At 34.7% G+C, this 14,014-nt stretch overlaps 1 protein-coding gene across 1 annotated transcript in view; it reads left to right on the top strand.

The window, feature by feature from the left end:
* Positions 1 to 13,720, top strand: part of LOC149805441 (adenylosuccinate synthetase isozyme 2-like) — a 77,928-nt gene extending 64,208 nt beyond the window's left edge. Inside the window, exons 11-13 of the mRNA XM_089950023.1 lie at positions 1,915 to 2,015; positions 8,244 to 8,393; positions 8,681 to 13,720. Of these exons, the coding sequence (XP_089806149.1) occupies positions 1,915 to 2,015; positions 8,244 to 8,393; positions 8,681 to 8,733 (304 nt within the window). The 3' untranslated portion in view covers positions 8,734 to 13,720. The remainder of the gene's footprint in view (positions 1 to 1,914; positions 2,016 to 8,243; positions 8,394 to 8,680) is intronic.
* The last annotated feature ends 294 nt before the right edge of the window (positions 13,721 to 14,014 follow it).

Genomic DNA, 14,014 nt, shown 5'->3' with positions numbered 1-14,014 from the left:
ATGAACAGACTTGTCAGGGTTGGCAGTATGGTAAAGCTGTCAAAAGTTAGGAAATGTCAACCGGGTACCCATAGATCTTAATGATTAGTTACTCGGGTACCCAATCAAAGGGAAATTATTTTAAATTTGAACCTGAACTGCTTTTTTGTACGTTCTTACACACCAAGACTCAGAGATATATTAGTGTAATGGTTACTAATATAAGTGGTAAAAAAGCTTAATCTGAGCATAAAAAGAGTGTGTGTGTGTGTCTATATACACACACACACACACACATGCCATAATTACGTAAAACCAGATGAAATGAAAAACATAATTTTATTTTTGCTATTTACCTGGAGCTGCATTTAGTTAAAATTCTTGTCACAAATTTGCTAAATCCATCTGGAGTTAATATTCCTGTCACAGATTTGCTAAATCCATGTGGATTATTAAGCGAATACATACGAAAAACAAAATGATCATTTATACATGACTTTCATTTTAATTTGTCTACATGGTTAACTTTCGCTAAATGGTTGTAATGTCAAGTACACAAATTCTGAATGCTGTATTACATCATTTTTGAATTCCTTTTTCAGACTTTGTTACGTTTTTAATCTGTTCATTTCCTGATGCATCATGTTCTTCAGTTTGACAAAGTCCATCTCAAACATTTTTCAGCCATATATATTCCACGAATCACATTGATAAATCCCCTTTCACTTAATATTTGTTGCCATTTTTTTTTAAAATGTTTTTTTCAATGTAGACTGGTCTGCTTTCTAAGCTTATATCAGACTATAATGAATCTGTAATCTAATCTGGAATTCTGTCAAGAAACCCTCGGTTTTGTCTGGATGCAGTTTTTTACCCATTCACATGCCCAGATGCAACAGTGACGAGCAAGACAAAATTTAAAGCATGGCTCAAAAATCAAGAATTCAAGGAATGACTACAGAAAGAAGCAGACATTTGGCTCATGGTAAATTATATGTGATATCTGTGGTTGAAATTTCTTTGAAATCTCGCACAGAAGGTGCTAATCTTCAAGTGGCAGTCAAAGGTGTGCAGTTTAAGTTGTGGATGTTGCATTGGGGTTTTTTTTGTGTGGAAGATGTCCCCGAGCCATCTTGGATTCTCAAAAGCCTATCAACATACAAGTTGTGAACTTGACAAACCCGAAATGGTCTTCCTATCATTGATGACATCATTTGTATCGAAAGAAGACACATTGCAGACTGAAGTTATTTGGACTCTGCACATGGTTTCAGAGCATAATAGTTGTTTGTCTACCATTTGAATAATAAACTATTTGCCAGCATATTCCCAGATAGCAACATTGCTTTAAAATGTTTGATGTGGAAATAGAATTACTTCATTTCACCTGTTTTTGTCCTTGAAATAAGCTTGAATTTTGTCAAAAGATCCTGCTGTGTATCCTGTATATAATGGGATTGGTAATGGATGTCAGGCCTGAATGTCTGTATACCAGTGCCCCTGTAAATAATGTGATGCTCACGTGTTTGCTTGCAGTAGTATTCATTGGTCCATAGGTATCAAAATGTGTCAAGTGATGTACAGTGATATGTTCATTTAATCCAGCATGCCTTTATGAATTGTCTCCCTTCATTTGGTTGGCTACAACACTTCACAAATATTGATACCCTGATATCCGAGTCTTGTGTCCTGTTTGTAAACTTAAATAATTTCTATCCCAATGGCATAGTTTTCAAACATGCATTGAACTGGTTTGAAAAATGTTTGATAAAATAAAATCCTGTGTCCGTTTTTCAAAAATACTTGTACATGTGGTCAGAGAAACAACTTTCAGATCTGAAACGGTATAACAAATGATTGTAAATGTTGGCATTAATGTAAAGACAATATACCTGTATCTTGTGTACGCATGTTCATTTGCTTTTTCCTTTTCAGGATTGCTATCACTAAACTGGACATTTTGGATGTATTCGAGGAAATAAAGATAGGAGTGGCTTACATAATTGATGGGCAGAGAATGGAAAACAGCTTCCCTGGTAAACAGTGCTGCAGATTAATCTCATATTTCTTAATTCCATGTACCATATATCCTTATAAGTTTGATCCAGCTGCATTGATCCATATAATGTGACGGCAGGTAGCAGTCTGTTGTTTGCAGTTATAACTGACTTGTAGATAAGTATAGGTAGAAACATAGGAGCAGTAAAATAAAAATTTAAATCTAAACTTTATATATTTTACATTGCTGATTGAAGACGTCATAGCTACTCTTGCAACATTTTTGTCAGTATCTCTGATTTTAGTAGTATTTGATATTTGTGGTGGACATAAAACCAAGAGGAAAGCACTGACTTTGAAGGCACTGCTCTTGAGACAGTTAGCTTTTATTGCATCCTACTAGTCGTCTCAAAGAAAATAGTTACATTTGACCTCTAAATTTTCATGAGATTGAAAGAATGATGCATGCAGTTGAAAGCAGCATCTAGGCCTACACAGAAAATGACATCTTTAGCTTGTCTTTCTAAAGGCCAAAAAGCTTGTGGTATGGTGTTTTGTCCATTATGCATCGTTCATGCTTGCTGGTGAACACTGGTGCTGATTTATTTCTGATAAGATTTCATATGTATCCTATATCATCAACACCTCTGAAAAGTTCATTTATGAGCAACATTTATTAGAAAAATAATGAGTATGATTTTAATTTGTTATAATGAAACAAAGGTAAAGTGAAAATTGATAAATAGTTAAGACGACCAGATGCATAGTTCATGCATTTTTAGGACTGCTACGCTAACCTAATGAAAAACCATGCAGAAAAAAGCACATCTGTGGGATCAGGGTAGAGCCATTGATATGGAAGATAAATTGTATGCATTTGTCACATGACACTCACTTAGACCATTGTTGTGGAAGATAAATTGTACACATTTGTCACATGACACGTAGACCATTGTCGTGGAAGATAAATTGTACAATTTTGTCACATGACACTTGGACCATTGTTTTGAAAGATAAATTGTACACATTTGTCACATGACACCCACTTGGACCATTGTCATGGAAGATAAATTGTACACATTTTTCACATGACACTCACTTGGACCATTGTCTTCAAAGTTAAATTGTACTCTGGAGCAAATCACACTTTACAATTAAGTGCTTCCAGGCCAAGTGAGGGTATCGTATGGCCCATCATCCATAGTGTATTATCAATGATTGCCATTTTCAGCAAAACATGCCTGACCAGTTTGAACCAAACTTTGTTCACAGCATTTTGGTATGAAGTCCACTGAGGTATGTGCAAATTATGTTGATCTGCCATCAAACATGGATGCCATTACTAAAATGGGAAAATCCTTGAAAAGACTTTTCCAAAATCACTGAACAAGGTGTGATCAAAATTTGATAGAAAGTATCTGTGATTAGAAAAACCTTTTTGTATGTGCAAACAATGCTGATCTGCCCCTTAACATGGCTACCACTGCTTAAAAACAAAACAAAAACCTTCTAAATAACTGTATAACAGAAAAGACAGAATTTGACAGAAAGTCCTAATTTGAACACCTTAGAAATTTATACAAAAGATTCCATTCTACCACCAGATATAGCTGCAGTTATTACTAAAAGTAAGGGGGTGGTCTAAAGCACTCTCTGTTGTAGATCACTGCCATCTCACCTGTCTGCGTGGGTTCAAGTCTCGGATTCAGCCAATGTGAGAAAGCTTGCCAGTAGCTTCTCGTGGATCGATGGTTCTTTCCGGGGTTTTCCCAGGTTCTTCCTCCACCATTAATACTAGCCACCATGTATAGCCTATCGTGTGCCAACTGCTCCTTCACTTTGCCATAAGTGGGTGCTCACCAGTTATTATGTACTTTTGAGAGAGTGATGTATGTAAGGTGAAGTTGTTTGCATTTGAAACATGCATAGTGGAGAGAATGTTTGCATACCTCTCTGGATATTGTACTTATGGAAATTGTACATGATCTAAGCACACCGCTAACTAAAATTACTGCTCCCTTGTGCTAAAAAAAAAATCAGCCAGAATTAGTTTACAGTACACAATCTTTAGCACCTGTTAAAATAGGGAAAATTAATTTTGCCCAACTAGACAATAATAGCTTCTGAAAGTAATGGATGAATTACCAAAATATAAAATATCCAAAAAAAAAGCTATTGGCTCTCTTATATATATATATATATATATATATATATATATACATACACACACACGCACACACACACATTTACCTATGAAGTCCAGGAAGTGACAGGTGGAGCTAGCAGTTTTTTGAATGATGCACTTCTGGAGTAAGGCCAAGCTGTATACTCTAATCCCATATTACACCCATCAGTCATACACCAAAATAAAGGGAATTAAAATTCTTTGAAAAACACCTAAGATAAACAAAGGTCTTTTTTAAATAGCCAGTAAAAACTGAGAAAACCCGGGGAAAAGCTTTTTCTTTAAAATTCTAACCATATGCAAAATATGAAACTGTAGAGCGCCACCTCTGGTACATGTCAGCCACTTGAGTGATCACAAACCAACTTGGACCTACTGTTTGTGGATATTTGCCATTTCATGAAGAATGCTTGTTTAATTCAGTAGAAAGCAGCATAGCCTAAACAATAAAAACAATTTCTTTGTTTGGCATGTTGGCTTTTGCATAGCAAAATTTGTGAGTTTTTTGTTGTTGTTGAGAGATGCTGCTCAAATCTATTGACAGTAGAGAGTGCCCCCATCATCACCAAAACTGTAAATGGCTGTAGGGTATAGTAATTGAATAGCGTTTTTGTAATGCTTGAATATTCGTCATTTTCCTTTCCAATAGCACCCTTCAAATTGTCATGTCCTTCATTTTCCGGCTCAATATTTTGCACATTCAATGCACCACTGACTTGAAAGTAATCTGGTTTTTTGTCTTCAATGGTTCCATGTCATTTTGTATGGAGAGAGGGTATTATGATAAAATTACTATCCAACATGTTTGGGTTTTTTCACTCCAAGTTATTTTTCTTTTTTTATTTTAACATGTCAAAATTATAATGTGCACATTACTTGCTGTAGTATCACTAATTTTCAGGGTGTTTTGTGGATTTCTTTCTTGTACTGAAATGTGAATTTAAAGACAATTTTATAACCCCCCACCCCACCCCATTTTCTTGCCATATTTCATTCCTAGAAATCAACACAGCTTTTTATTAAATCAATATTTTTTTCTCAAATCTCGCAAAACAAATTAGCTTGTTTTATTTTAACCCGTAAAAAAGTCCAAATCAAAATGCATTTTATTTTGTTTCTATGCACATGTATCGATGCGATATTTGATGGGTGTAATTTTCCCTCAGTCTTCAAACACTAGTATTATTGAAAACAAAGAAATTATTAAATCATAATAGTATTTGAAAATTTCATACTTATTCAAATTGATTCTTCATTCAAGTAAAATTTTTGTAAAATATTTTTAAAATCCTCATGAAAGCATGTTATTTTATCTATGAATGCTTAATTCCAATGGACCACATGACTGAAATGCTAAACTATTTATTGAAACATAATTATTACTGAAGGACTGAAAATATGCACTAATTACTGCAGAGCATTGAAGTTCACACATCACTGATTTTTTGGACAAAATCGCTGAATCAATATCATGCCAACAAGGTCTGCATGCAAGTTGCAGTTATCCATTTGCCGAGTGGTCTAAAGCGTTCTCCATTACGGATCACTGCCATCTCACCTCTGTCTGCGCTGGTTCGAGTCTCGGATTCAGCCAATGTGGGTATGTGAGAAAGCATGCCAGCAGCTTCTTGTGGGTCGGTGGTCCTTTCCGGGGTTTTCCCGGGTTCTTCCTCCACCATTAATACTGGCCGCCATATATAGCCTATCATGTGCTGAAAAATGGCGTTAAACCCCACAACAACAACAACAATTATAAATTTAGCATGATTGGCTTAATTTGAATAATAAAGTTTTAAGCAAAGTCTATTGATTGAACTTGATCCGTACATGAGTTAGGCTGAAGTGTAGGAGTGATTCCATGGTTTTTCAAATTCATTAGAATCCTTACACATTCACAGGTTGATAAAACATCTGACGTTGACACTGTTTGCTAATTACATTGAGAAAGGGACAGCTGGTACCATGTTCTAAGTTGAATTTTATCACTCAAGCCACTGTCAGCACCATGATTGTCAGAAGGTACTTGATGGTGTAACATCATGGACATTTTGTTTAAATGAAGATCTCGTACACCTGTAATACACATTGGCAGCATCAGCTCTCTCTCTCTCTCTCTCTCTCTCTCTCATAAGCGATTGATCTCGACAGCTGTTTGATTTGTGCTTATACAGGTGGGTGTATTGTTTTAACCATTGAATCAACCCCTGTTTATTGTCAGCATGGTTTTAATCTTTTTTTTATTTTAGGTAATTGTAGAGATTATTCCAAGAAAATAAATACCTGCAAATGTGTAAACATTGAGTTTTTTAAGAAAAACGAATGTACCCATGCCATGTTTTTTTCTTTTTCTTGCTTTTTCCTTTATAAATCCATGAAAATAAATGATTGTACAGTATTCTGTGGACTACATTGAAGTTTTCTGTTGTGGGAGTTCTCGTGATTTAGCCCTTTCCTAATGAACAGATTTGTAAAAGAAATTATGCATTTGTGCATTTTATGTATACAAGTTTTTATTATTTTGCAGAGTAGATAGTCGAATGTTCTCAGTGGGAACAATTAATTTGGTGAGATAACAAATTTGTCCTTCAGTAAAAATCTTGCTATTGCTAAATATCTAAATATAGAAATTACTCTTACTGTACATGAAGTCGTTCACAAAATGGACAAGAAATTGTGACCACAAATGTGACATTTGGACCAAAAATTGTTTCTAAGGAGAGGAACTTGGAAATTACTTTGTACTACGTATATTGGACTGTTTCTCACAGCATAGTACTCGAGATATTTCTTATAATAGTAATTAAACCTAATTTTACATGCACGTGAAGAAAAGAAAAGAAAATTTGAAGATGAACATTTCCAAGTGTTTGCTTTCTTTGTGAAAACTGCTGAGTAATGCTACAAATTTTTACCCCTTTTTGTTGTTTTTGTATGGGACTGAGTGGTCTAGTGTGCTAACATTGACAGATCACTGATGTTTCTCCTTTGTCCACATGGGTTAAAATCTCTGCTTAACCAACGTGGGTGGGTGAAAAACTTGCCACTAGCTTCCCATGGGTTGATGGTTCTTGCCCGTTTCTTCTTCCACCAAATATACTGGCTGCCATGTATAGCCTGTCGTGTGCTGATTTATTATGGCATTAAACCTACACAAGAAACCACTGAACCAATTTTTTCGTTGGTATAGTAGGAAGAAATCAAGAGTCGTTAATCAGTTGGCATTATCATCATGGACCCGTTATCCATTCATTCTTGTCTATACTTGCATACAAATCGGTGTACATCATTGTTGGATGAGGTGTATCGATATCCTTGTATCTGATCTTGTGCAGCATTGATATGCTGATGTGTTGTTATGCTTGAACTTTTACCACACCAATAACAAATGTCTGTATTCCTCATTGTGTTTATTGGTTGAAAACATGCAATCCTGTTATATTCTTCAGTCACAGGAGAGAGAAATTTTTAAGAGTTGACAAAGATGTTTTCTTTTGCCCTATTAGAAAGATAGATTCACGAAAAGCGGATTTTCATGTCCTGTGCCGAGTCTCATCTTCTCATTTTTGTACCCTTCATAATCTCTGTATTTTCATATATTTACTAGGACGGTTATTATGCTTTAGTTTGCAAAAGTGTTTTTTGTTTTCTCAGATCTTCAGAGTTGGCTCCCTTTTGATGTGTACATGTAAATCAACTGATAGGGAGTGCCCCAGAAAAGAACTGTGTAAACCACTATATCATTTTGTTGCCTTAACAATAAAAAAACTTTAAATTGCATCTGAAAATGTATGGTTTTTAAAAATATTTTTTATTTTTATGCCATAATAGCCATCACACATATTTTGCTCATTGAATCTTCAGATGTGTTTCAGGTTCTGGCTTCAGTGCTCCCCCTCCCCCTCTGATTTGCCAAACATTTGATGCCAAAATCCATTTATGATTTGCCTTAAGTTTGTACCAAACTCCTCACAAACTGTAGGTTCAAGTATGATAGCTTTGCTGACTCAAACATTTTGAATTGCTTTTTAGGAATGTAACTTAAAATTACAATATCCTCAAATTTGCTTTGTTCTAATTAAAGCTACAGATGAGGAGTTGAAAAAGGCCACAGTAGAGTACATAACATTGCCAGGCTGGAAAAAAAACACAGAGAATGTCCGAAGCTTCAAAGAACTACCAAAAGAAGCTCAGAATTATGTCAACAAGATCCAGGAACTGATGGGAGTGCAAGGTAATAGCTGCTATACAACAGACTGAAAGCATATCAGATCTGTTAAAGTGGGTGGTCTGTTTTTTTTTTGTTGTTGCTTTTTGGTGGGGTGCATTTCAAAGATGGCAGGATTTAAGAATTACTTTTCCAATGCCATCAACAATAGTATTGACAGTGTAAGAATTTTTGTCTGATAATTTATTTCTTTAAACTTTTTTTAAGTCGTGTTTGTGTGTGTTTTGCTGGCTGGAAAGTTTCATATTTGCATCACATTTTCATTACTGAATTGTCTTTAATTTTCATTTCAGTGAAGTGGATTGGTGTTGGGAAGGCCAGAGATTCCATCATTGACTATAACTGAGGGACCTAATTTTTCCATACTGAACCAGTTTTCCTTTATTCTGCTGAAACCCGGTCTCCCTGTTTTACATAACATTCATGGACTCTGTATTCACAAGTTAACATGGTTTGTTATTGTTTACCAACTAATTGTTAACCCATAATAATGGCTTCAAATTTGATATTTTTAAATTGAATTTCATCTGAACTGTTAAATTAACAATTTTTTAAATACACATTAAAGGGTGGTTACTTGAACAGCTTATCACATGGTGTAGGTCATAATTTGTATACATCATGCACAGTTTTTTCTCTCCAAAAAAGCCATGGCTTGAGGCTAAGATTGTTTTCACAGTTCATTTTCACAAGAGTTCAGGAGACATAGTGTTGTACCCAGATGTTGTCACGAGCAAACTTTTTGTTCTCCATTGAAATCTATGTGCACATACCCTTAGGGTTACTACACATGTTCCAGAAGTAGGCACTTTGATCTCCTTTTTAATTTTTCACTAATCTTGGTCAATTGTTTTGTTTTTGTCCATTTCTTCACGTTTGTGCCTTTGCTAAATCTGCCATCTTCTGCCCACTCCATATGTTAATTTTATTTTCTTCAACTTATCTCACCCATGAGACAGGCAATACTTGGTAATATTTTTTTCAACAGCATTTTCAAAAAGTTTTTCCTTTAGTTCCATGACATGGACAAAGTTTAATATGTTGTTAACTTTATCGATGTATACACCTTAATAAGTTCGACTCTACATATATTGCCAGTGATGATGTGATATACGAGGAATAAGTCCAATGTGATATTTCTTGATACATATTGATCTTGACTTTCTCATTACAGTTGAGTTTCACTAATTAATTTTTATTAAAAGTTTGAATAAGTTCAAAGTGTATTTCATTGTCAAAACTAAATCTAATAATTTGAAAATTAATACCATGTGAAGAAGAAAAACTTAACAAGTCTGTGATCAAACTTGATATTTATCATCTCTGATAATTTCCACATTGAAAGTGATAATTTTTATATAGTGATCTTGTATCTGATTGCCTATCAGGCTCATTACCACTGTGGAGATAAATTTTGACAAGTTTACATCATCATGGACTTTTAAAGGTTCTTTATTAAGTGATATCTGCATATATTAATGAAGTGTTTTTGTAGAGCTTTGATCAAGCTAGCTACTTCATGTTTATTAGCATCCAGATCTTGCAAGTGAAAATGCTAGTCTTGGAAAGGATATTTATCAGATGAAAGTAAAATTAGTTCATTGAACATGATATAAAGATTTCCAGAGATATTTTTACTTACTGTATTTATTCACTTATAAGACGAATCCAACTGCAAACTCCACATACCCATAACTGCCATCACATATTGCAATGGCCAATCGGGGCCTTTTCAGTTTGTTGGGAGTAATTAATAGAACAAACAGCATAGACCCTGATCTGCATTATGATATGGCAGATTATGTTCTTTGTTGTATGATGTTTGAGTCTACTTATAAGCAAGTATATACAGTAGGGTTGTTCAGTGTCCATTCTACATAAGCCTTACTATTAAAATGGTCAGATTATATAAGCCAGGTAAGCCACTTGATTTTTGTACTTCATCCTTCTCAAATAAAAAATGCCAGATGGTGGTGCGTATTTGGTCAGTAGGGTAGCTGACCCTACACCAACAGAAATTGCAAAACTTTAAATGCCAACAAACTGGAATTTAATGAGGCTGGAATTTTGTATGTTACAATCATTAAAAAAAATTCTACAGTTTTTCCTTCATTATCTTGTACGCACATGCATATGTGGTTACTAATACGGATTACCATCCAAGAATTTTCAAAGCTTATTCTTTCAGATAACAGTTATTTTGACCACGTTTGTAGTTCATACATTTTTTATTATAGATCTCACATGTATAAGATGAACATAATATACTGTATTGACTTGGAATACAAGAGTTATTAAGCAATTTTATTGTTAACTTCATTATTTGTTAAAAGATTTTTGTTTTTGTGCACAATTTTCCATGTATATAGAAAATTACTATTAGAGTTTCACATTTCCTTGAAAATGAAATCTTGTACAAGTTGAATTCAGGTTGTTTTTGAGGATCTGGGGGAAAATATTTTGCTTACAATCTTTCGTCTTGACAACTTTGAAAAATAAATATTTGAGGTCATTTATAATAGGTCAAGAGCATGGTTGGATAAAATACTTTGGTTTGATTAGTTTTGTTTGCATTTTAATGGTACTGTTGGCTATATAGAATCCAGCATTGTACCAACTGAACAATTTGATCCATGGCTAAAATAAACAAAAAAGATGAAGGTTTCAAATTTGGGCAATTTGTAAAATTTTTTTGGTTAAAAGATATTTTGTTGGTAAGCACGATGACTGTGGACTAAATCCCCATTGGATGGGTCAGTAACATTGTTCTGGATGTACTATCAATGTCTACTTTTAGCATGTTTGTACATATAGTCGGATTGTAGTCTTCATAAACAAGCAAAAAAAATGTGACTTTTTAATGGAAGATAGGCACTCTTTATAGTGCTTGTATCCTTTGTAATGGATGCAGGATTGGAATAGAGTATTGCATAGAAGTAAAACCTTTGAACCACACGTTTTTGGTGTTATGGAAAGAATAAAATCCTCGGAAAATACTTCTATCCAAACTGCAGCCTCCTGATTATTTAGGGTAATGGAACTTGCACTATCAGTTTTAGATTTATTTTTTTGAACACCATGACTGCATCAAGGACCTTTCAATAGATTGCCTCACTTTTTTTAGGCCCTGCCTGTAAACATTTTTTATTTTATAGTAGAACATGTGTCAGTAAGACTTCTCAAGGGGACTAGACTCAAGATAATCTGGATAACTGATATTTGTCTCTGTGGAAATGTCATAATAATTATTGGTTAACATTAACTCTGTTGTAAATAACAAGTTACATATGACTGATTTATTACTGAAGAGACAGTATCCCAATGATGCCTGCATAAAGGAATATTTTTGATAGAGCAGGTGTACATGTTTATGGTAGTCCATCCAACTTGCCTGGGGTTCCCATAGCTATGGAAAATCGTGAAAACTTTGTGTCATGGATAGGAACAGAAACGTTGTTGGAAAAAATTCTGTAATGGAGAAATTCAGAAAATGACCAAAGACTTTAAGTCTTTTCACTTGCTTTTCTGTCAGTAATGTTAAAGTGGGTGGCTCAGATAGTTGGGGGTTGGGCAACTTGGCAGAAAAGCTGTGGTTATCTTGCCTATCATGTTGACAAGTAATTATTTCCTGAATACAGATCAGTCATTCTGTACAATCCATTGTAAATACCAATGAATTTAGTATGGAATAATGGACATTTTTGTTAAATGGGTGATCAGATTTGTGTAGGAACCTGCTCTCAAATTACCTTTGAAATCTCAGGAAGATGAAAGTTGTATCTTATTTTCTCTGTTTTGTAAACCTTGCTCATCTTGCTTTGAAATTCTTGAGAGTTCTAGATATATTTTACAAGTACAAAAGTAAGATTTCATGTTACATGATGAAATATTTCCATTAAATGATGAACAAATTTCAGAAATATTATTTATAATGAGGTACCTTGGCTATTGTGCTCATGTCTTGTATTACACAGATGTATAAAAAATAGGAAAATGTTTTTAATCTCCATTTTTTCCACCCTCATTTTCATCTGAATACTTGTAATCAACAATCTTCCTTGTGTTGTAATCAACAATCTTCCTTGTGTGCTATCCCATTTTTATATGCCTGCCAGAAGGCGGAGTGTTATGATATTGTTTGTCTGGCCATATGTTAACCTGTTTGGGTTCCACACTTAGGTGTCCTCCCTATATATTTACCAGACTTTGTGAAGGATTTGTTCTTGGTATGAGGAAGAACATGGTTGATTTGGAGTTTGAAGGTGAAAGTCATGAACCCTACTGTATTCAAGCATGGAAATGGTTTCTGCACAACAACTTGTAGTCTCTGCATAGTAACTTGAATTGCCTGTTTTATACAGATACCAAACTTTGCAGATAGCTTAAATCCCCTTGATTTCAGGTTTAAAAGATCAAAAGTCAGGGTCATTGTGCCTTGAATTAAAAACGGTTTCAGCAACAAATGTAGTTCTCCATCAGCTACCATTACCAAACTTTGTGAATAGCTTGCACTTGGGGTCATTAGAAATCTTGTCAGTTTTGAGGTAGAAGTCAAATGTGACTTTTTTTAAAAAAAAAACAAATTTTCATAACGGTAACTGGAGGTCACCAGCATCAAATTATCAAGAATGTGGATAGATTGCACTTCTCACAAGGAAGAACCCATTCAATTTTGGGGTCAACAGTCGACAACAAGGACTAAAAGAAGCAAAATAGATTCTGCTCAATTTCATAAATTCTGCATCACATACCTTGACAAAACTTTCTAAATAATGTGTGCTTGGGGTAAGGTCATTTCTGCACATTTGCAGATTCTACATCACATACCTTGACCAAACTTTGTGGATCACTTGCACTTGGAGTAAGGAAGAAGCCTACTTGATTTGGGATCAAAAGTCAGTGTGATTGTGGCGGAAAGAAATTTTTGTTTTGCACTTTCCTTGATCAATGTTTATGGAGGGTTTGCACTTCAAGCATGGAAGTCGCCTCTATTTTGGAAGTAAACATCCTTTGGGCTTGAAATAAAATGATATGCATAACTTTTGATCTGAGAGTAAGTTCCTTCATCAGACTTTAAGAGTTATAAGGAAAAGTCACAGGTCATGGCAAGCTAATTCTGCACATCAAATTTATAGGAAGATGCCTAATACTTCTTAATGCAGAATATATCATGTACCATTTATTGTACTCTTGTTGTGTAAAACAAATTTACCAAAAAGTAAGGCATTTATTTTTTACCTAAGTGTTCCAAGCTGCTGTTTGAATCACTTTAAAAAAAATTCAAAGGGGTCTTGTTATGTTACGTGAAATGGTTGAATAAAATCTAAAATGAATACATGCGTCCACTTTTGTCATTTCATTGTGTAAATTGTCTCTAACGTTTGCTCTGCTTTCAATGCCATCCAGCGAGAGCTCTCATGATTTACAGAGGGGCACTGAGTGGCTGTGTAATAAAGTGCTCGCCTTTACTAATCACTGACGTCTAACCTCTGTCTGCATGGGTTCAAGTCTAAGTGTCAGCGTATGTGAGAAAGCTTGCCAGTAGTTTCAAGTGGGTTGATGGTTCTTCCTCTACCATTTAGACCAGTCACCATGTCCTGTGCTGAAAAATGGCTTTAAACTGACAA

This window comes from Sinohyriopsis cumingii, chromosome 2 (genome assembly GCF_028554795.1).
Source record: "Sinohyriopsis cumingii isolate HCF-2022 chromosome 2, ASM2855479v2, whole genome shotgun sequence".
Lineage (NCBI taxonomy): Eukaryota > Metazoa > Mollusca > Bivalvia > Unionida > Unionidae > Sinohyriopsis > Sinohyriopsis cumingii.
Note: the sequence above shows the minus strand (reverse complement) of the source record. Positions and strands in the feature narration are given on the sequence as shown.